Below are 17,295 nucleotides of genomic sequence, written 5' to 3' on the forward strand. Positions count from 1 at the left end.
TAGAGGGCTCATAACCTGTGGGAAATGGGAAGGAGTCTGGTATTAGGAGGGGCGGATGCACCTCCGAGCTAGGCTAAATACTTATGATGCTGACTAAGACTGTGCAGACCGGGCACCCAAGGACAGGGGAAGAACCCATGCTCCGACAATATATCCCCTTCACATGACCGCCAAGACTATTAATCAGCAAGTATCTAATCTGTCGTTTTCTGAAATACAAGGTATAACCTACAAGATATAATACATTTTAAGTCCTTTAGAGATATTTTTAACAAGGTACACTTGATATACATATAAACTCGTACTACATTCTAAGTACTTAATAAGTAGTTATTAAGTACTTAGGTTTTTTTGTGTATTGGTACTGAAATAGCTCCAGTGGCTTGAAAGGTCATACATAACAAAAAAGGTAAAGTGTCAATCACCTGACTGCCAAGGCCAGGAACGTGGAGCACGACCAAAAAAACGAGGCCCGGTCACCTGTAACCACACTTAACTAACTTAACTAGATAGTTAGCTGGCCATGCCGGCCACCCAATAGGAGATCGATCCATCGCTTCCCACAACATAACTAGCTGATGGTGGCCTCTATCTTCACCACCATGTTTTGTATTCTCGTCGCCGGCTACCATAACATCGAATATTAGTGTTTCAAGCATATGAATGAGCCATATGTCATACTCGAGTCTCCTCGCAGAGAATTAGATTAGTCTAGAATTAATGTTCGCCAGGTTAAGCAGGGGGGACCAGAGGAGGCGTCATGAAGGTAGTTAGATAAAAATATTATAGAGAGGATAATCAACTTCAGGATGGAACCAAGATTGTTAGGCAGAGGATGGAGGTCGGGCATGGGAGCAAAGGAATGAAGAAGCAGGGAAGGCAGCATTTTATAGAGCAATTGACCAGGCCAGTCCGCTCTAAGGCAGCTGGGTCTGGCCGCGAAGAAGGCCATTGTAGCGTCAAGAGGGTCATGAGTTGCGAGGTACTGAAGCTCGCTGAAGTTGAGGGGTCAGCGTTGGAACAAGAGCGCTTGGCGGGTACAGAATAGTGGTGCGAAGCACGTAAGGGAGGTTAGAACGGTGGCTCACCGCTTTGAGTGTTACGGGTGGAAATGCGGCCGTTTATGGCCTCAGTAGCTGTCATTTTCGGCGTCGATTTCACAGGTCCTCATATTCTAGTTGTAATCAGCGACCCGAACCCAACTTCAGCCTTCAACTCGGTTCCTGCACCACGTCCAACCTAAAAATACATAAATTCATCCTTCTACATAATACTCAGTCATACACTCACCAAAAATACACCTTCCTCTTGAATCAAAGACAAATCCTCAAAAATGACAGCCCCCCTCTTCACCCTCCCCATCCCCTCAGGACACACCTCCGCCTCCGCCTCCGCAACAACCAACGACCAAGCACCACCAACAGGCTCAATAACAGTCGCAAACCCACCTCAACCCCAAGCACCTAATGCCAAATATGATGCGTCAAAAATCTACATCCTAACATTCACCTCACCACCCGATAACCGCCTCACGCCATCCTTCCTAACGACTTTCCTACTGGCGCTCGATATCCTCGAGCACCGCTTTCCGCGCGGCGTGGTGGTGACTACGTCGGGCATTGGGAAGTTCTACAGTAATGGACTTGATTTGGAATTGGCGAATAGCACGGAGGGGTTTTTGGAGAGGTATCTTTGGAGGGTTTTTAGGAGGTTGGTTACGTGAGTTTTTTGCCTTCCTTATCTCACTTTTCTTTTCTCCCTACTTTTGATTTGATGTGGTTTAAATGAGTGGGAGATGGATGGATGTTGATGGATGTTGCAGGTATCCCATGCCCACCATCGCCCTTGTAAACGGGCACGCCTTTGCCGGCGGCCTCATGCTAGCAATGTACCACGACTACCGCATTATGAACTCCGACAGGGGCTTCGTGTGCGTGAACGAGCTTGACTTTGGAGTCCCGCTGCAGGGGCCCATGATGCGTGTTTTTACGGAGAAATTACCTGCTTCTACGGCACGAGAACTTGTTCTTGAGGCGAAGAGGGTTGGTGGGAGGGATGCGTTGGGGAAGGGCATTGTTGATGGTGTTGGTGGGATTGAGGAGACTTTGGCGTTTGTGAAGGATAGGGATTTGGGAGGGAAGGTTAAGAGTGGAATTTATGGGGTTATGAAGGAGGAGATGTATAGGGGTTTACTTGGAGTGCTGGATGGGCATAAGGGGAATTTAGAGTGGAGGGGTGGTGTTGAGGAGAGGAAGGAGGCTGAGGGGGTGGAGGCTGAGAAGAGGGTTGAAGAGTGGGAGGGGAAGAGTGGGAAGTCGAAGCTTTGAATGGTAGAAGATGCTGATATGTGTTTGAAGATAGTATCTAGGGCAGTATACCTAGGGTTCTTGAGGTTCTAGATCTGCCATGCTTATACTTTCAGGTTCAATATTAGACAGCTATAGCTTATATCCACTTGAGTATAGAAATGGAAGAACAGAAAGAGGAGAAAGGTTGTCTCGAATCGATTAGACTAAGCTACAAGGAGTAAGTATTAGAAGTATACACAGAGAGAAGAGACTCCACTCATGTCTTCCTAATCACCACATCTTCACTGAATGCCCTAGCCAGACCTCAGCCATCAGAACACAAGGTTCATTACATTCACTTTCAATCAAGAAATGTCAATACCAAGAACACAATCATTTCTGTTCACAAATCCATTATGTCTCTGCCCTTGTCAAAATCTCCCACACTCAATTTCTACTCCCTCAGCACATCAACTACCTCAACCTTGGCCCTTTGCAAATTCAAGCCCTCTCAATCTTGAGAAAATAAAGGATAATAAAGAAGGACATCCATACCTATAAGCTTTTCCGTCAGATACACCTTCCAAACGCGAAAGACAAAAGAGAAAAGAAACAGAAACCCTAACACATCTGCTCCGCTGCAACACCATGAACCATCCCAACCAGCACCACAGCCAACAGCAGCAGCGCCATGAACCGCCTTACCTCCCCTTCTACTCTCAGACTCAAGCTCAAAGCTACAGCAGCAGCACAAACCTAACTCAGAGCCATCAACATGTTCTTCCCCAATCGAACATTCCCATGAAACGCTCCCTCGAGACCTCGCCTTCTCCTTCTCCACCGTCTGCACATCAGCCTTTGGTCTGTAACACTAATACCAACACCAACCCCAGCTTCAACACCAGCACCACCTTCGAACATCGCCATGGCCAATGGTATGCAAGCCGGATCCTACCAGCCCCAATCCCAACCCGAGCACCAGGCCAATGGCAATGGCAAGGACAAACACAAACACAAACACAAGGCCAAAGCCGCACCTGGAACAGCACAATCAACAAGACCTACGCGCAACGCTTCAAAGAGCGGGCCGCCGTGTTCCAGGACGCCGAGTATCCAGAGACAAAGACAAAGACAGGGAACGTGAGCGTGAAGAAGCCCGTGAAAAGACTGCTTAGTCCCTTTGAGTCAGATCCTGAGCGAACACATAGCGAGATGGAGACCGATAGTGAAAGTACGACTGATAGCGAGGCTACGGAGATTGAAAACGACGATGAAGATGAAGACGATGAGGTGCTTCTCCTGCCCGAGTACAGAGATCCGGTTGAGATGTTGATTGAGGATGTAAGTCTCATCTACTTATCTTAGGGCAGGCGAAAACCGGTGCTAACACAGACATATCGTCTCCCAGTTCAAGTCCAATCCCAGATACAACCCAAAGCCCAAACACCAGCTTCAACCTCAACCTCAGTTTCCACCTTCCCGACTCCCCGGCTGGCAGACCACAGAGTCCCACGCGCTCCTCTCAAATGATGCAATTTCAAACATCCTGCTTCAGTGCAGACCGCAATCACCGAAGGCCAAAGAATGGATTGCCGAGCACGAGGCAAAGAAGGTCGCTGATGCAAGGATGACAGCAGCAAACTCAAGAGGCAATACCAATTCCAATGAGCGCGGCGGTCTCCGCAGACGGGTACTACAGCTGAGACCAAAGAACGAGTGGAATATCTGGCAGAGTAGAGAGCGGGTTGTCAGTACTGATAATGTCAAGGATAGGCACGGGATGAAGATGGCAATGGGCATTGAGACGGAGGTGGAGAGCAGTAGGTTATCCCAGAATAGCAATGGCATTTCAGGCTTGAGTCTCGGGATACCTGAAAGTGAAAGACAGCATCGTGGAGAAGTCAAAGCCCAGTCGTTACGCAGTATATTCGATAAGGAGGTCGAGGCGGTATCAGTCGGGGTTCCTATGACCATGAACAGAGGAGGGAATGTTGGGCCCGCACACTTGTTGAACGAAACTGACAGAAGAATCTATGGTGCGATGAAGGCCAGCTCGAGACTGCAGTACTTGATGTGCGACCATGAGGATCCAGCAGATATGTCCTCGCGCGTGAAGAGAGAGCTGCAGAATGTGTTCGCTATGCCCCGCGAGCGCCAATACTGAGAGGGCACTGGTATCCTACCCCGAATGGGTTCTGCTGATATCTAGTATCCCTTCTTTTACTTTGAATGAAGAGGTCATTATCATGTATTTTATCACGCCTCAAGATCAAGGACTGCATCATAGTGTATAGTATACAATGTTCTACAGTCACCCCTTTTTGCTCTTATTGATGCCCTTCGGCTTCGTAGGGCTTTCCAGCTTATCTACCAGCGGCCGGTAAGGCGATGCAAGCATGTACTCTGGTGCCAGTCCCTCATCCCTCCTCGGTTCGCCGGTAGACGGGCGGCGCAGTTGCTCCTCATGCATCTTATCCAGACTCCCACCGACAACCTGGTACTTCGCCCAGTTAACAGGCGGCATGCGAACGACGTTTTGAGCAGCCGGGAGTGTGCCTAAGTCTTTAGGTCTGGAATCCGCCATATTCGCATCTCCATCATCATCATCATCATCATCATCATCACCCTCATCGTCGTGATTAAAGTCAATTAACCCGCCCTTCTCCCTCGGCGCTAACTTCCCCTCCGCAAGTTCCCTCGCAAACCTCTCCGGATCCTCCGCCGCAACAACCTTCATCTTCTCCAGTGTCTGAATATCCCTTAGACTCTGCTGCTTCTGTAACTGCAATATCGAAATCGCCGAGCGCAGCGCAATGGCATCTGGGTTCTCGCTTTCTGATATAGGGACGGGCGGTGGTTCTGGCGCGAATGTAGGCGGTATTGGCGGTGGACGAGAGAATGGATTTGAATTCTGAATCTGTGATGGGCGCGAGGGCGGGTTAAATGCTGGTGGAGGAGCTTGTGAGGTTGGTGAGGGCGATGTTGCAGCTGGTGGGACTATGGGGTGGGAAGATGTGCTGTTTGAGGTGGGGTGTGCGACGGGCGTGAGGTGCGCGAAGACGGGTGTTACGGGGGAGTATGGTGGGCGAGGGGGTGTTCCTGGGCGGGAGGGGTTATTTGTTGGTGGTTCTTCTGTGGGTTGCATTTTGTTGGGCTGTAAAGGCTGTAGAGGCTGTAGAGACTCTGTTGGATGTTTGTTCCTGAGTGGCGTAGCTCCGGCTTCAGCTGCGGTTGCTTATGCGATGACGTTTGTTTGTTGTGCCAGTCCTAGCGCGGATGTGTGCTGAAGAGCGCTTGTAATATGTTTCTGCTTAGGTAAGAAGCAGTGCGACTAGTTGTAGATCATGATATGAATGTATTTGACCGCAGAAGAGGAGTGAGAGTGTTTGTGGTTGCGATGATGACGGAGGGAGGCGCATCCTTATCGGGGACCCGATAGCAATCGAAGATCCCGGCCCTTCTCCGCGTTTCTAGGCCCGCTCTGCTCATTATGGAGTATGGGAGCATGAATGGTCTAGATTGTTAGATTGGAGTTTTAGGGCGGTTTTGACAATTCAGACTATAAAACAAACTATTATGATTGAAAATTGAAATTAACATAGCAGAAAGTACAACAGCTACCCCATAGCAATGGCCTGATGCGGTACTTTGTATGGCCTGATTGATACCGCTCACCGCCCTGAAAAAATATCGCCTTCTGCCAAAATTTTTAGATAGATCCCACTTCTCAATCAAACAACAAGCACACAAAATGAAGCGCAAGACAAACGGCAGAGACTCGGTCGACGGCAATGGCCAGCCCGAAACCAAGAAGCGGGCTCTTTCCAGCGAGGAGGTCGCATTGCGCTTCCGCGACGGTCTCTTCGATCCGTCCGTGCAGCAGAACTATACCAAGAGTTATGCGCAGTCGCAGCCGTACGTTCAATCATAAAAACAAACGATGAGATCTTTAAATTCTAATGGAAGGATGCAGGTACCTCCACGGCGTCATTCACCCCCTAATCGAAGACTCCCTCCTGCGCTCCGTCCGCGACGAGATCCAACAGCATCTGCACTTCACCGAAAAGGAAACGGACATCTACAAGATCTTCCAGTCGGGCGATCTCGCAAATCTGGACGGGCTTGACGATGGCTCACTGTCTCGCCTGCCATCCATTCTCAAGCTCCGCGACGCCATGTACTCCCAGCGTTTTCGCGAGTTCCTGTCCGCGGTCACAAGGTCCGGCAAGCTCAGCGGGCAGAAGACCGACATGGCTATCAACGTTTACAATGAGGGCTGTCACCTTCTCTGCCATGACGACGTCATTGGTAGTCGGCGACTCAGCTATATCTTGTACCTCACGGACCCCGATGAGCCCTGGCAGGCGGAGTGGGGTGGTGCGCTCCGCCTATACCCCACTGCGACGAAGAAGGATGCCAAAGGTGAAGACGTGAAGGTTCCCAGTCCAGATTACAGCCTTAGTATTCCGCCTGCCTTTAACCAGCTTAGTTTCTTCACTGTCCAGCCGGGCGAGAGTTTCCACGATGTCGAGGAGGTATATCACCCCAAGGACAACGAGGACAAGTCGAAAAAGCGCGTCCGTATGGCGATCAGTGGATGGTTCCATATTCCTCAGAAGGGCGAAGACGGATACGAAGAGGGACTAGAGGAGAAGCTTGCTGAGCGGAGCTCTCTCTCTCAGCTCCAGGGCCGCGCAGACATTTACGACCTCCCCCAGTCAAAGACCGTCACCGTCAAGCAAGCAGCGGAGCAAAAGGACGACACCGCCGATAAAGGCAAGGCCAAGGGCAAGGCCAAAACCGAAGAAGAAGAAGAAGACCCCAGCACCCCCCTCACAGAATCCGACCTCAACTTCCTAATCCAGTACATCGCCCCCTCCTACCTAACCCCCGACAATGCGGACGAAATGTCCGACGCCTTCCTGAACGACTCGTCCCTCAACATCGAGAACTTCCTCTCCAAAAAGTTCTCTGCCAAGGTCCGATCCTACATCGAGGAGCAAGAAAAGACCTCTCTCCCTTCCTCGTCGGAAGAGATCCAATCGAGCACAGACTGGACCGTTGCCCGCCCGCCTCATAAACACCGGTACCTTTACCAGGAGCACGACCCTGCAACAAGTGCTCAGAAGAAGGACTCGCCCATTCAGGAACTGCTAAACGATCTGTTCCCGTCTAAGCCCTTCCGCAAGTGGCTTACGCTTGTCACAGGAGCGGACAACGTAACGAGCTACAACTTCCTGGCGCGCCGCTTCCGTCGCGGTCAGGACTACACACTTGCGAACAGCTACGAGGGCGAGGAACCCCGTCTCGAATTCACACTATGCCTTACGCCAAGCTCAGGCTGGGAAAAGGAGGAACCTGAAGAGGACGGTGAAGGCGAAGGCGAGGCAAACGGTAACGGAAACGCCGCGTCAAGCTCTTCCAAATCCAAACCGCCCACCAAGGAGTCTTTGGAAGAAGAACCCTCCGTAGGCGGCTATGAAATCTACATGTCCGGCGACGACGAGCACGACAATAAAGACGCTGCGGTTTACCAATCTGCGGCCGACGACGAAGATGATGGTATTCTCTTCTCTACGGCGGCGGGGTGGAACAGATTGAGTATTGTGCTTCGGGATAGTGGGACGCTGAAGTTCGTCAAGTATGTCTCTGAGGCTGCGAAGGGCGATCGGTGGGATTTGACAGGGGAGTGTGGAATTGTTTTTGGGGAGGGTGATGATGACGAAGAAGAAGGAGAAGAGGGAGAGGAAGATGACGAGGATGAGGAGGGGGATGAAGATGAGATGGAGGAGGACGAGGAGTGAAGTAAAATATAATGATCGAGTCCTTATTTGCATTGCTTGTTTTGGTAGGTATATAGCTTGATCCGATATGAACACCATCATGAACCCTTGTCAGTATATTATCAAAACCACTTCAACCATGGCCAGATACGCAATTGTATAAAGAGGCAGAAACAATAAGTATCCAGGAAACCCACCAAGCTAGCTCTGCACTCGGCTTCTTCCACTTGTCAGCAAGCTCATTCTCATACCCGGTTAGGGCTACCCTTCTCCAGGAACCTATTACCGAGACCTACCTTCCAATTCAGTAAATACCTGCCTCATTCTAATACGTTCTTTGTGTTTGGCAATGAACTCGACACAGCAGTATCTTGAGGATCAACTTCGGTAGCTACTTCTACATGCAGATCCTCAGTGAATATCTCGCTAGTGTCAATGAGAAATGACCTGATCCAGATGTCTATATCTTCAGCAAGTCTATCATAACCATAACAATGCATCATATCATAAAATACAGTCCAATGCCGATCCCAACGCCAGTCAGAAACACAATATATACAGCGTACCCAATAACTCAGAACCCAAGAACCCAATCATCAAAACTCACTCCCCTCCTCACCCTCCCTTTCTCCTTCCCATCCTCCTCCAACACAGGCAAAAACCCACTAACCTCCCCATACCGTCTAACAAGATACCTCCAAAAACAACTCTCCGCCGCAGGCGTCAAATACCGATCCCTAAAAGTGCGCACCGCATTATCCGCAATCCGCTCCGCAACCTCCGGATTATCAAGGAGATGCTCGATCTTCCGCTCAAGATCAGACCAGTCCCTTTCAACCTGCACGTAATTCGCGTCGGGGCCGGAAGGTATAAGTGCCGAATGATGCATTTCTTCCCATTCGAGCTTATGCGAGATTATCACGCTCCGGCAGTTAAGGAGGTATTTCCCGCGCCCGGAGAATGAGCGGCCTTCTGCGTGTGCGAGGAATTGATAAAGACAGTGGTCTTCCATTGGGACGACGTTCGCTTTTGTAGACTCCGGGTCATCCCAGTTTATTTCGCGCGTTGAAGACCAGGATTTTCCTCTCGTTGTGGAGAGGAGGGATGAGCGTATGTTAGGGTTCGAAGTCACGCTGCCGCGCCAGAGGAGCTGTTTCTTTTTGTCGTGGAAGTGCAGGCCAGCGCTGTCTCCGTCTCCGTCAACGGAGGCTATTCGGGACCTGACATCCTTGTACGAGCCGACCTTTACTTCAGGCCAAGACCAGTATCCGAAGTCAGGCATTAGCCAGACGTTGCTGTCACTACCACCACCTTCCGCATCCCCTCCCTCAGACGATACCCTCTTAGAATAACTCCAAACAGGCCCCATCCCATCCGGCGTAAAATCATCCGTACTCATTACAAAGTCAACATCCGGTAAATCTCCCCTCTCCGGATCCGCAACCAACGCCCGGTTCAGCGCATGAAGTGTCGCTTTCCCCCGGGAGAATGTATAAGGCTGCGGACCGAAATCAATAATATAGAGCTGTCCGGCCACAATCGCAGCGCGGATAAGACCGTTGCCGTTCCCGTCTATCCCGCCTTTCTTATGAACGGCGTCGACTTGATGATATGTTATGGCCTTGTTTTCCTGAAGGAGGGTATTTGCTGTGCGATCAATGGAGGTAAATAGTTTTGGAAAAGCGGATTGGCATTGCGTGTGTGAGAGGGCGTGATCGTTTGCGTCGCGGCGGGGGTCGAATGTCCATGTCCATTGTGACGGGTCTACTTGTGTAGTATTCGAACTTAGGTAGGACGTTGGCTCTAGACATGTCGAGCTAGATCCCTTCAGTATATACCCGTGTCCCCCTCTTTGCCCCTCAAATCCATATGACGACCCGCGACCGAAAACCAGGAATGTGAGTAGTAGAAGCGATAAGACGGCGCCGGCGCCGAGAAAGCGGAGGGGGGATTGGCGGAGGATGCTGATCATCGTCTTCAGATTCTGTGAAAATATATAGTATGTGTGGTATGGTATGTAGGATCGTTGCACGAATCTGCAGTATGCAGTATGCAGTTTGTATATACGCTCGCTTAGTGGTAATTTGTTCGTTTCGTCGTTAGGGGTGTCGGCGGTGGTTGGTTATGGTGTGACGGCTGCAGGTGGATAAATTGCCATGTCGAATGCTTTGTTCAATGGATGTATCAAGTCATTAACTGATCGTGATTGTGCTTGGTTATCCTGTACAGCACTTGCGATGGGTTGGATGTGGTGGTGTTTGTTGTCATGGCAACAATCGGTGATTGATGGCCGACGTCACAGGCCACTAGGCTCCAGGCAGAAGAGCAGAGGACGCGACTTAGACATAAATTATCATTGATCTATACGTGGATTTCATTATCGAAATGGGTATGTACAGGGGGTTTCAGCTCCACTGCTATATAGATAATGCAGGGCAGGTGTATCTGTATTCGGGGGTATCTCAAAGCCAATCAATATGTGTAGAGAAAGAAAAGCACACATCAACAACAGGATTAGTAACGAGTGAAAGGGTAAAATGGTCGGCAGGATAGAAATGTATCCAAGACAAGATCCAACCAGGGCGTATTGAAGCGAGGGAAGAGTGGCAAATCCGTTGCTATATCGCAAGCATCATCAAGTAGTCGGTCTCACTCAAGTCGAGCGGTTGTAGATATCAATCAGGCAGTCGTCTCATCGCCCGTTTGCAAATGCAGACCCATTCGCCGCGCGAGGAGCATTATTACTAAAATAGCTCTCATCTATCTTCAAAATCCACTCAACCTTCTGTGCCTCTGTCCGTGCCGCGAACAGAAAACTGTTTTGCGGTCCATAAACAGCAAAGACATTCGGACGGCCTCTACCAGACCCATCCGTACCAGGCCCATCAAGGAGTCTTGCAAAGTCAGGCGCGTGATCGACGCGCGCGTTGCGCAGGTTGATGGCGTTGATTTCGTCGCCTTCTGGAACGGAGTAGATATGCAGGTATGGTAGGCGGAGTTCAACAAAGCGCCGCGCCCAGTGGGTATATGTGTCGTCGGGCATTAACAAGTATCCGGTCTTGGATGTGGAGGGGTTCTTCGGCAGGTTCTGAACGGTAGCGTAAAATCGCGGCGTTAGGCATTCCGGTTCAGGGCTATCATTGGCACCATCGCCTTGTTGGATTTTCCCGCGAGAGGCGAATGCGGCGCCGCGCTCCGGAGGCTCGGTATTTCCTCTGATGAGAATCGCCTCGACTGAGTCCGTCCTGGCGGTCCAGAGGTCAACGTATTTCTGGAGTAATTTCACCCTGCGGTCTGGTTCGGCGCTTCGAAGCGGGGTCGATCTTCCACTCCGTGGCGGCGAAGCGACATTGAGACTATTCGCACTAAGTGCTCCTTTGGCAGCATTCAGGTCGGCGATGCGACGGCGTCGTTTGCGAGAGCTGATGTAGTCTCGCACAAGTGAGACCTTTCTGGGAGCCCACTTGGTCAGAAACTCCTCACCCTTCACATAGTCATTCTGCGTATTCATGCGCCAAAGGTCGGCGGCACGTTTCGCAGATACTGGACGGACTGCAACGGAGTACATGCGGACGGTAGAATGCACAACGCGCGTCGTGCTAAAGAAGTTCTTGAACATAGATTGAGGGCGAATGTATGCACGCCCTTGTACTTGGAGCGTCAGGTCGATCTCAAATGAGACTGGATCCTGTAAGCGTGACGACTGGAGGTCCCATCTAACGGTCACCTGTACGCGGTACTTCTCTGCAGTGACGCGGTCCAGCAAAAGCGAGCCGTGTAAACTGGAGTCCCACTGACCCACAAGCGTGATGTTGGAGGTTCCATCGGCATTGTCCTTGACCATGGGCTCTTGAATAAACTTCAAGGGGACGTCTGGAGTCTGGAGATCCTGGTCAGGTATCTTGCCCCAGGGATCTAGCAGCCGTACAGAGCCGACACGGATGTTGGTAAGATCATCCCAAGGAAGCGTTTCCGTGGAGCTGTAAGTGAGGTTCACTGAGACTCGGCGCTGGAGACCTTGATGCAGCTGATACGTGCCCACATCAGTGACGCTGTTCTGTACAACCTCCACAGGCTTATAATCACCCGTCTCGGTCATTTCCAAAACCTGGAGTCTGGCAAACACGTCATGTCGCTCCTCTGAGAAGTACTCTGACTCAGCAATACGTGGCGTCTTGGGATCTTGGGGTCCTTGCTCCGCGGAATCACGCATATCATCCCAGCTAAGCAGCTTGTCGAGGTGCATTTGGGTCACGCAGGCATAAACGCAGATCTTCAGGGCTGCGCTTCGCGGGCTCGAAAGCGGTAAGCTCATGCTGTGAACACTTTCGAATCGAACTGGCGTCTCATTGAAACCGTTGATCATCTGCGTTGTCGTGGCTCCTCCCTCTTCAGAGATTCCTGGCACAAAAAGCTGGGCGTGCACATCTGTCCCCTCCCATTCGGCAAAGCCAGCCATATCCCGCATGACCACATTGAACTTCAGGGTAGATGACGGTGCTTGCGCAGAGGACGGCTCCAATGACAATCGGATAATGCCGACGACATCTTGTGTATAGGGCGAAATTACATCAACCGAGAAATCCTGAACGCGAGTCTCAAACACCGCAGTCAGCGGAATGTCGGCGTCACCAACAAGCGAGTACTGAGGCGAGCACGGCTCGGAGAATGGGTTCTCAAGCTTGAAGTGTTGGATGTAATCCGGTCGATCTATGTACTGGTGCAGTTGACGCATAGCTTGGACGCGGCGCTGGAGTTTCTCTATCGACCATAGATGAATAACACATTGCTTAAAGTCAATGACACGAACAGCAACACATGGCTTCTTTGCATCGTCAAGGATAATATCCTCATCTCCAGAGATGCCGTTGAGAACAAGGTCGTAGGAAGAGGCCATATTATGCCCATGGTCAACAATCGCAAATTGGAAAACAACATTCTTGTCCATGATATGACTCATGACTTGAGCCTCCTTGATCAGCGAGGCATGCTGCAAGACCTTTTCTGCCATGCGAACATAGTTTTGCTGAGACCAGTGCTGGAACACAGAGCGCGCAATCTCTAGTTCTCTTTCGTCGAGCTTAGGATAACCGTTCTCGTAAATCCTCGGTATCGGTTGACCCAGCTCTCTCATATGGGTCTCGAAAACCTCTTTTTGCTTCCTGAGTTGCTCTTCATACCCCTCCTTCGCCGCTCGGAGAGCGTCCTCCATCTTGACCTTTTCAGAGCGAAGGTCTTCAATACCTTGACTCGGAGAAGCTTCCGAGTCCCTCAGCTTATCCAGATACTGTTCCTTCTGTCGCTCGAGCTGTTTTTGCATGTCCTGTCGCACTGACTGCAGCGTAGAATAGCCATTCTGGCCGTCCTCTTCTCCCTGACGAGGTGTCCCAGGCATTGTAATCGCTGTGTCAAGAGAGAAGTTGTCGATAGTGCCATTGGACATGTACTTATCGCGAATTGGATATGAACTAAGAGAGTCCGAATCTTCTTCATTCTCCAATAACCCACGTCGCGTAGCTCTGACTTTCTGGACGTCCTCGAAAAGCGCATCGAGTTCATCGTCAGGCATATGAGAGATGTGATCTGGTCCTAACACCGCGCTCACTGCCTCACGGCGCGCATAGAACCAATCCGACTCTCTTCCATCACGCTGAGAGCCCATGGGTGAGTCCGCTCTACTTGAGTCCCAATCCAGATCTGAAGCTTTACTAAGGTTTCTCTCGTGTGCCTTAGTGCCAGGTGCGGGCGAACCAAGTTGGCTCGTTGTGACAGAGTGGCGAAGTAAGCTCTGTTCTGCGCGCTCCACTCGTGCTTCCTGCGGGTGGTTGAATCGGAAGATGTGAAAGTCACCCAGAATGATACGGAAACCACTCTTCAACCGCTTTGGCTTGTCGACGCGCACTCCGTTCACCATGACCGCCGCACCCTCAGTTGGCAAGATAGTGACAACGTTATCGACATTTTCGAACTTGCAATGATCCGCCATAATCTTGGACCCATTCAATCTGATCTCGATGTGACTTCCTTGATCCATGTTTCCAACTTGGGTAATTCCTGGCTTAATGTTGTACACAAGGCATTCCGCAAGTAGTGGATCATCACTCAAGTTGACCAAGTGAGGCATCTTTTTCGGTGTACTAAGACCGATGAATCCCTTCTCAATACTGATACCAAGTTCTTCCAAAGCAGCTTCACGTTCTTTGTGGATCTGCTCGGTCTTGACGAGTTTCTCTTCCCATGTTTGGTTCAAGTCTTTGTAAAGTTTCTCACTTTGGTTCAGTTGCTCCACAATCTCCGCCTTGCTCACTTTCGTGACACTTCCGTCGGGTTGTTGAATGGAGACCATCTGCTTCTCCATGGGTGTATCGGGAGGGTATTCTTCTGCGACAATGCCGCCACCAGCTGCACCTGCTGCGCCGCCTGCTGCTCCTCCACCTCCCCCAAGCTTGGCACGAAGCTGAGCTAACTCATCCTTCAGTTCTCTGATCATACGCGCGTTCGGATCTTCGTTGACAACAGCGTGGTTCTTGATTCGTTTCGCAGAGTCGGCATAACGCAGGGTGCTCAGAGTTTCGTCAAAGTTGATATCGGCAGGTGAGATGGCCGCAATCATTGCTGTCATCGAGTTACCTCCGAGTGAGTCTTTCAACAACCATGTCAGGACTGAATCACGATATGGCACCATCGACGCGGCTTTCTTCTTTGTGGTCTTTCCGGCGGCCAAATCGGCTAAAGCTGCAATAACACGACCAAGTGTAGAAAGAGATCTATTAATCTCAGCACCTTCCTTCAATCGAGCTCCTGTAGCTCCGGTCGAGTTCGCACGCTCTGAACCCGCAAGATCAACCAAACTGATTCGCGAGGCTTTCTCTGTATCCATGGAAGTCTCAGCATCGTGTCGTTTCTGCGTCAGTGTCAATGTGAAGACAGCGTGGGATCGACTCGACGTCTCGTTCATGTTCGTGGCGGCGACCGTTCGAGCTTTATTTCCTTCATCCATGAGATTCTCAATTTCTTCAAATGACCGCACCGCAAGTTTCGCAAGATCTTCGACGTATGGACCAGTCGACGGATGTTCACGAACTTTGAGGTTCCCCTTATTCGACGGATTGAGCAAGTCACGAACGCGTTCATTGTAAATTTCCAGGTACGACACCTCCACCGTACAGCTCAAGTTCTTATCCTCCTGTATCTGTGTAATCCGTTTGAACATATCCTGGCAAATCCGTGGGATGACACCATACTCCTTGCCGTATCCCATCATCGAGTATGACTTTCCCGAACCGGTCTGACCGTATGCGAAAATACAGTTGTTGTAACCCTGGAAGGCATTATCCAGAAGTGGCACACCCAGGTCCGTAAAGAGGTTATCTTGATCCGCAAAGTTCGGGGCTTTCTTGTCAAAAGACCAGTATGATCGATCGAAAGCGAATGTCTTAGGTCCTTCCACGTTGCCCTTGCCTCCGCCTTTTCGCGATTTCTCTTCGGCTCCCGGCGGCGGCGTGAGCACCGTCTGGGGGCCGTCCATTTGAACGATACATTTTGCACCTCGGTCGATTTCTAGAATTATCAACAAAGTGGCCCGTTAGCTTCACGGCGTGTCAAGACGCAACGATAGAACACCAGCCCAATCCCAGCAGACACGGCTGTACCTAGTACTCACCTCGACTGTTGAACGGCCGCACTCTCACCACCACCTTAATATTTCCACCACCTCCTGGCGCCATGTTGACCTATGCCCCATACACTCGGGGGTTGTGGCTCGCTTGGTTCAGGGCGCTGGTAGCCAGCCAGGGGTGGAGCGGAGCGGACAACAAAAGTTGCGAACGCCGCAGGAGCGCCGCCTTGTCTATCGCGGGCTGATAATTTGGAGGGTTCCTTTTGTAATCCCGGATTTATATGTTTCTTCTTCTCCGATAAGATATTTCGTGAGTTAACAGTTCGCAGCGGGGGGCAACACAGACGTCATGTGTTGGTACCGAGCCGTGTGTTGACACCTGGGAATGTGGCACCGGCACTGGCGCGTCGAGGGGGGTCAATAGATTTCGAGATAAGGAATAAGGCTCGACGTTTTCGGCCAGGAGCGTCGCGCAACAACGCCGGTGACCGCTGGGGTTGCGAGAGGACGATTGAGGGGGTGAGGGATGGGAATCGGGAGTGTAGGCCTTGAAAGCGCGGACCCTCCTTCCCCAGGCACGGCGAGGCCACCTGAGATTATCGCGGGATACGGTATTATGTAAGCGTCTCCCCGTCCACCGCAGTGTCCACGTGCACGTGCCTCCGCGGCCTCTACAAAACTACAACAGATTGCCAATTTCTTGCTCGAAGTCGTTCTAGACTTGTATGAAGACTTTACTCGACATAAACTCTCAAACCGGAACATGGATTAATTCTATATGATTGACTATAGGATGGATACTATTTGGGCGCCCGGTGGGCCGCACCTAGGCCTGAATTGCCTACGCCTCTACTCCAGTTGTGATCCCATCGGGACTCCGGTGTTGGGTCTTATCCTGGTAATGGCAAAGGTGATTGTGAAAGCAAACCGCTCACTCGACTACATCGATTCTGGTCCCCCGACTCCGTGTTAAAACCTACCTGGTCTGGTCATTTCCTTCTCATTCAACCCACGGCTCTGCTTGCAAAGACGCTTCGAGTCTGCATGACATCGTGTGGTGTAGACGATGGTCATAGCCGGCAGACTGTTGTCAAATGCATGTAAAAGCGCATGTAATTTGTCTAGCTGCGTGCATACTTGGTGGGCACCATGTTGCTGAATCTCAAACAAGCACGGGTGCGCAATATGTTTGAACTTGTCCCTCTGTCCTCTTCCTGGAATATCTTCCAGCTATTAATGCCATCCCATTTGCAATTCTTTTTTCCGTCCCCTTAACGGTCGTCCGTATCATAATTGCGGTGCGATCCATGTATGCAATTCGCGGTCGACGCATGAATAGTTATAGGTCCGCCGGGGCTTTGATCGTGAACATTTAAGGAACGTAGGATGGGGTTGCATCTAAATTGGTTTATCATGTTATTACGTTGACTCAGGTCCGTGGTAGGGGGTCTAGAGGCACGTCGGTATAGTCAGCCATCATTCCTATATCACAACTCGAAGTGCCCCAGTCAGGATCACACAACACTAGAATAACATCACTCCAGAGATCAACTAACCCTATTCCCACCGACTATATCCTCTTTTCATCGGCATAGGTGAACCTCTC

General features: G+C 50.7%; 9 protein-coding genes across 9 annotated transcripts; 4 read left to right on the plus strand and 5 right to left on the minus strand.

Moving 5' to 3' along the window:
* Positions 1-1,160: 1,160 nt before the first annotated feature.
* On the plus strand, positions 1,161-2,923 carry BDV14DRAFT_174367 (enoyl-CoA hydratase/isomerase family protein). The gene is made up of 2 exons (XM_073768885.1): positions 1,161-1,719; positions 1,823-2,923. The coding sequence occupies exons 1-2, from the start codon at positions 1,334-1,336 to the stop codon at positions 2,325-2,327; spliced, it is 891 nt and encodes a 296-aa protein (XP_073627545.1). The 5' UTR covers positions 1,161-1,333; the 3' UTR covers positions 2,328-2,923.
* On the plus strand, positions 2,554-2,923 carry BDV14DRAFT_73418 (uncharacterized protein). Its single transcript, XM_073777396.1, has one exon. The coding sequence runs from the start codon at positions 2,661-2,663 to the stop codon at positions 2,847-2,849; it is 189 nt and encodes a 62-aa protein (XP_073627546.1). The 5' UTR covers positions 2,554-2,660; the 3' UTR covers positions 2,850-2,923.
* Positions 2,924-3,169: 246 nt separating this feature from the next.
* Positions 3,170-3,713, minus strand: BDV14DRAFT_174369 (uncharacterized protein). The gene has a single exon (XM_073768886.1). It carries the CDS (start codon positions 3,638-3,640, stop codon positions 3,350-3,352), a length of 291 nt encoding a protein of 96 aa, XP_073627547.1. The 5' UTR covers positions 3,641-3,713; the 3' UTR covers positions 3,170-3,349.
* A 436-nt stretch (positions 3,714-4,149) lies between these two features.
* On the plus strand, positions 4,150-4,525 carry BDV14DRAFT_73431 (uncharacterized protein). The gene has a single exon (XM_073777398.1). It carries the CDS (start codon positions 4,255-4,257, stop codon positions 4,450-4,452), a length of 198 nt encoding a protein of 65 aa, XP_073627548.1. The 5' UTR covers positions 4,150-4,254; the 3' UTR covers positions 4,453-4,525.
* On the minus strand, positions 4,425-4,906 carry BDV14DRAFT_174371 (uncharacterized protein). Its single transcript, XM_073768887.1, has one exon. It carries the CDS (start codon positions 4,870-4,872, stop codon positions 4,600-4,602), a length of 273 nt encoding a protein of 90 aa, XP_073627549.1. The 5' UTR covers positions 4,873-4,906; the 3' UTR covers positions 4,425-4,599.
* Positions 4,907-5,531: 625 nt separating this feature from the next.
* Positions 5,532-5,834, minus strand: BDV14DRAFT_73429 (uncharacterized protein). Its single transcript, XM_073777397.1, has one exon. It carries the CDS (start codon positions 5,793-5,795, stop codon positions 5,631-5,633), a length of 165 nt encoding a protein of 54 aa, XP_073627550.1. The 5' UTR covers positions 5,796-5,834; the 3' UTR covers positions 5,532-5,630.
* A 130-nt stretch (positions 5,835-5,964) lies between these two features.
* BDV14DRAFT_174374 (oxidative DNA demethylase) lies at positions 5,965-8,316 on the plus strand. The gene is made up of 2 exons (XM_073768888.1): positions 5,965-6,203; positions 6,262-8,316. Exons 1-2 carry the CDS (start codon positions 6,040-6,042, stop codon positions 8,090-8,092), a joined length of 1,995 nt encoding a protein of 664 aa, XP_073627551.1. The 5' UTR covers positions 5,965-6,039; the 3' UTR covers positions 8,093-8,316.
* Positions 8,317-8,569: 253 nt separating this feature from the next.
* On the minus strand, positions 8,570-10,313 carry BDV14DRAFT_73437 (DUF821 domain protein). Its single transcript, XM_073777399.1, has one exon. It carries the CDS (start codon positions 10,041-10,043, stop codon positions 8,646-8,648), a length of 1,398 nt encoding a protein of 465 aa, XP_073627552.1. The 5' UTR covers positions 10,044-10,313; the 3' UTR covers positions 8,570-8,645.
* A 146-nt stretch (positions 10,314-10,459) lies between these two features.
* On the minus strand, positions 10,460-16,236 carry BDV14DRAFT_73443 (kinesin-3 motor protein uncA). The gene is made up of 2 exons (XM_073777400.1): positions 15,735-16,236; positions 10,460-15,631 (listed from the first exon to the last, which is right to left on the minus strand). The coding sequence occupies exons 1-2, from the start codon at positions 15,796-15,798 to the stop codon at positions 10,764-10,766; spliced, it is 4,932 nt and encodes a 1,643-aa protein (XP_073627553.1). The 5' UTR covers positions 15,799-16,236; the 3' UTR covers positions 10,460-10,763.
* Positions 16,237-17,295: the final 1,059 nt, after the last annotated feature.

The sequence above is a fragment of the Aspergillus stella-maris genome (assembly GCF_047715825.1).
Source record: "Aspergillus stella-maris strain CBS 113639 unplaced genomic scaffold BDV14scaffold_31, whole genome shotgun sequence".
In the NCBI taxonomy this organism is placed as follows: domain Eukaryota; kingdom Fungi; phylum Ascomycota; class Eurotiomycetes; order Eurotiales; family Aspergillaceae; genus Aspergillus; species Aspergillus stella-maris.

Bases quoted from the DNA above. Each gene is read 5' to 3' on its own strand.
- BDV14DRAFT_174367 (XM_073768885.1), top strand. From the start codon at position 1,334: ATGACAGCCCCCCTCTTCACCCTCCCCATCCCCTCAGGACACACCTCC. The intron at 1,720-1,822 runs GTGAGTTTTTTG...TGGATGTTGCAG, and splicing joins GTTTTTAGGAGGTTGGTTAC to GTATCCCATGCCCACCATCG.
- BDV14DRAFT_73418 (XM_073777396.1), top strand. From the start codon at position 2,661: ATGTCAATACCAAGAACACAATCATTTCTGTTCACAAATCCATTATGT.
- BDV14DRAFT_174369 (XM_073768886.1), bottom strand. From the start codon at position 3,640: ATGAGACTTACATCCTCAATCAACATCTCAACCGGATCTCTGTACTCG.
- BDV14DRAFT_73431 (XM_073777398.1), top strand. From the start codon at position 4,255: ATGACCATGAACAGAGGAGGGAATGTTGGGCCCGCACACTTGTTGAAC.
- BDV14DRAFT_174371 (XM_073768887.1), bottom strand. From the start codon at position 4,872: ATGGCGGATTCCAGACCTAAAGACTTAGGCACACTCCCGGCTGCTCAA.
- BDV14DRAFT_73429 (XM_073777397.1), bottom strand. From the start codon at position 5,795: ATGCTCCCATACTCCATAATGAGCAGAGCGGGCCTAGAAACGCGGAGA.
- BDV14DRAFT_174374 (XM_073768888.1), top strand. From the start codon at position 6,040: ATGAAGCGCAAGACAAACGGCAGAGACTCGGTCGACGGCAATGGCCAG. The intron at 6,204-6,261 runs GTACGTTCAATC...GGAAGGATGCAG, and splicing joins AGTTATGCGCAGTCGCAGCC to GTACCTCCACGGCGTCATTC.
- BDV14DRAFT_73437 (XM_073777399.1), bottom strand. From the start codon at position 10,043: ATGATCAGCATCCTCCGCCAATCCCCCCTCCGCTTTCTCGGCGCCGGC.
- BDV14DRAFT_73443 (XM_073777400.1), bottom strand. From the start codon at position 15,798: ATGGCGCCAGGAGGTGGTGGAAATATTAAGGTGGTGGTGAGAGTGCGG. The intron at 15,632-15,734 runs GTGAGTACTAGG...TGATAATTCTAG, and splicing joins GCGGCCGTTCAACAGTCGAG to AAATCGACCGAGGTGCAAAA.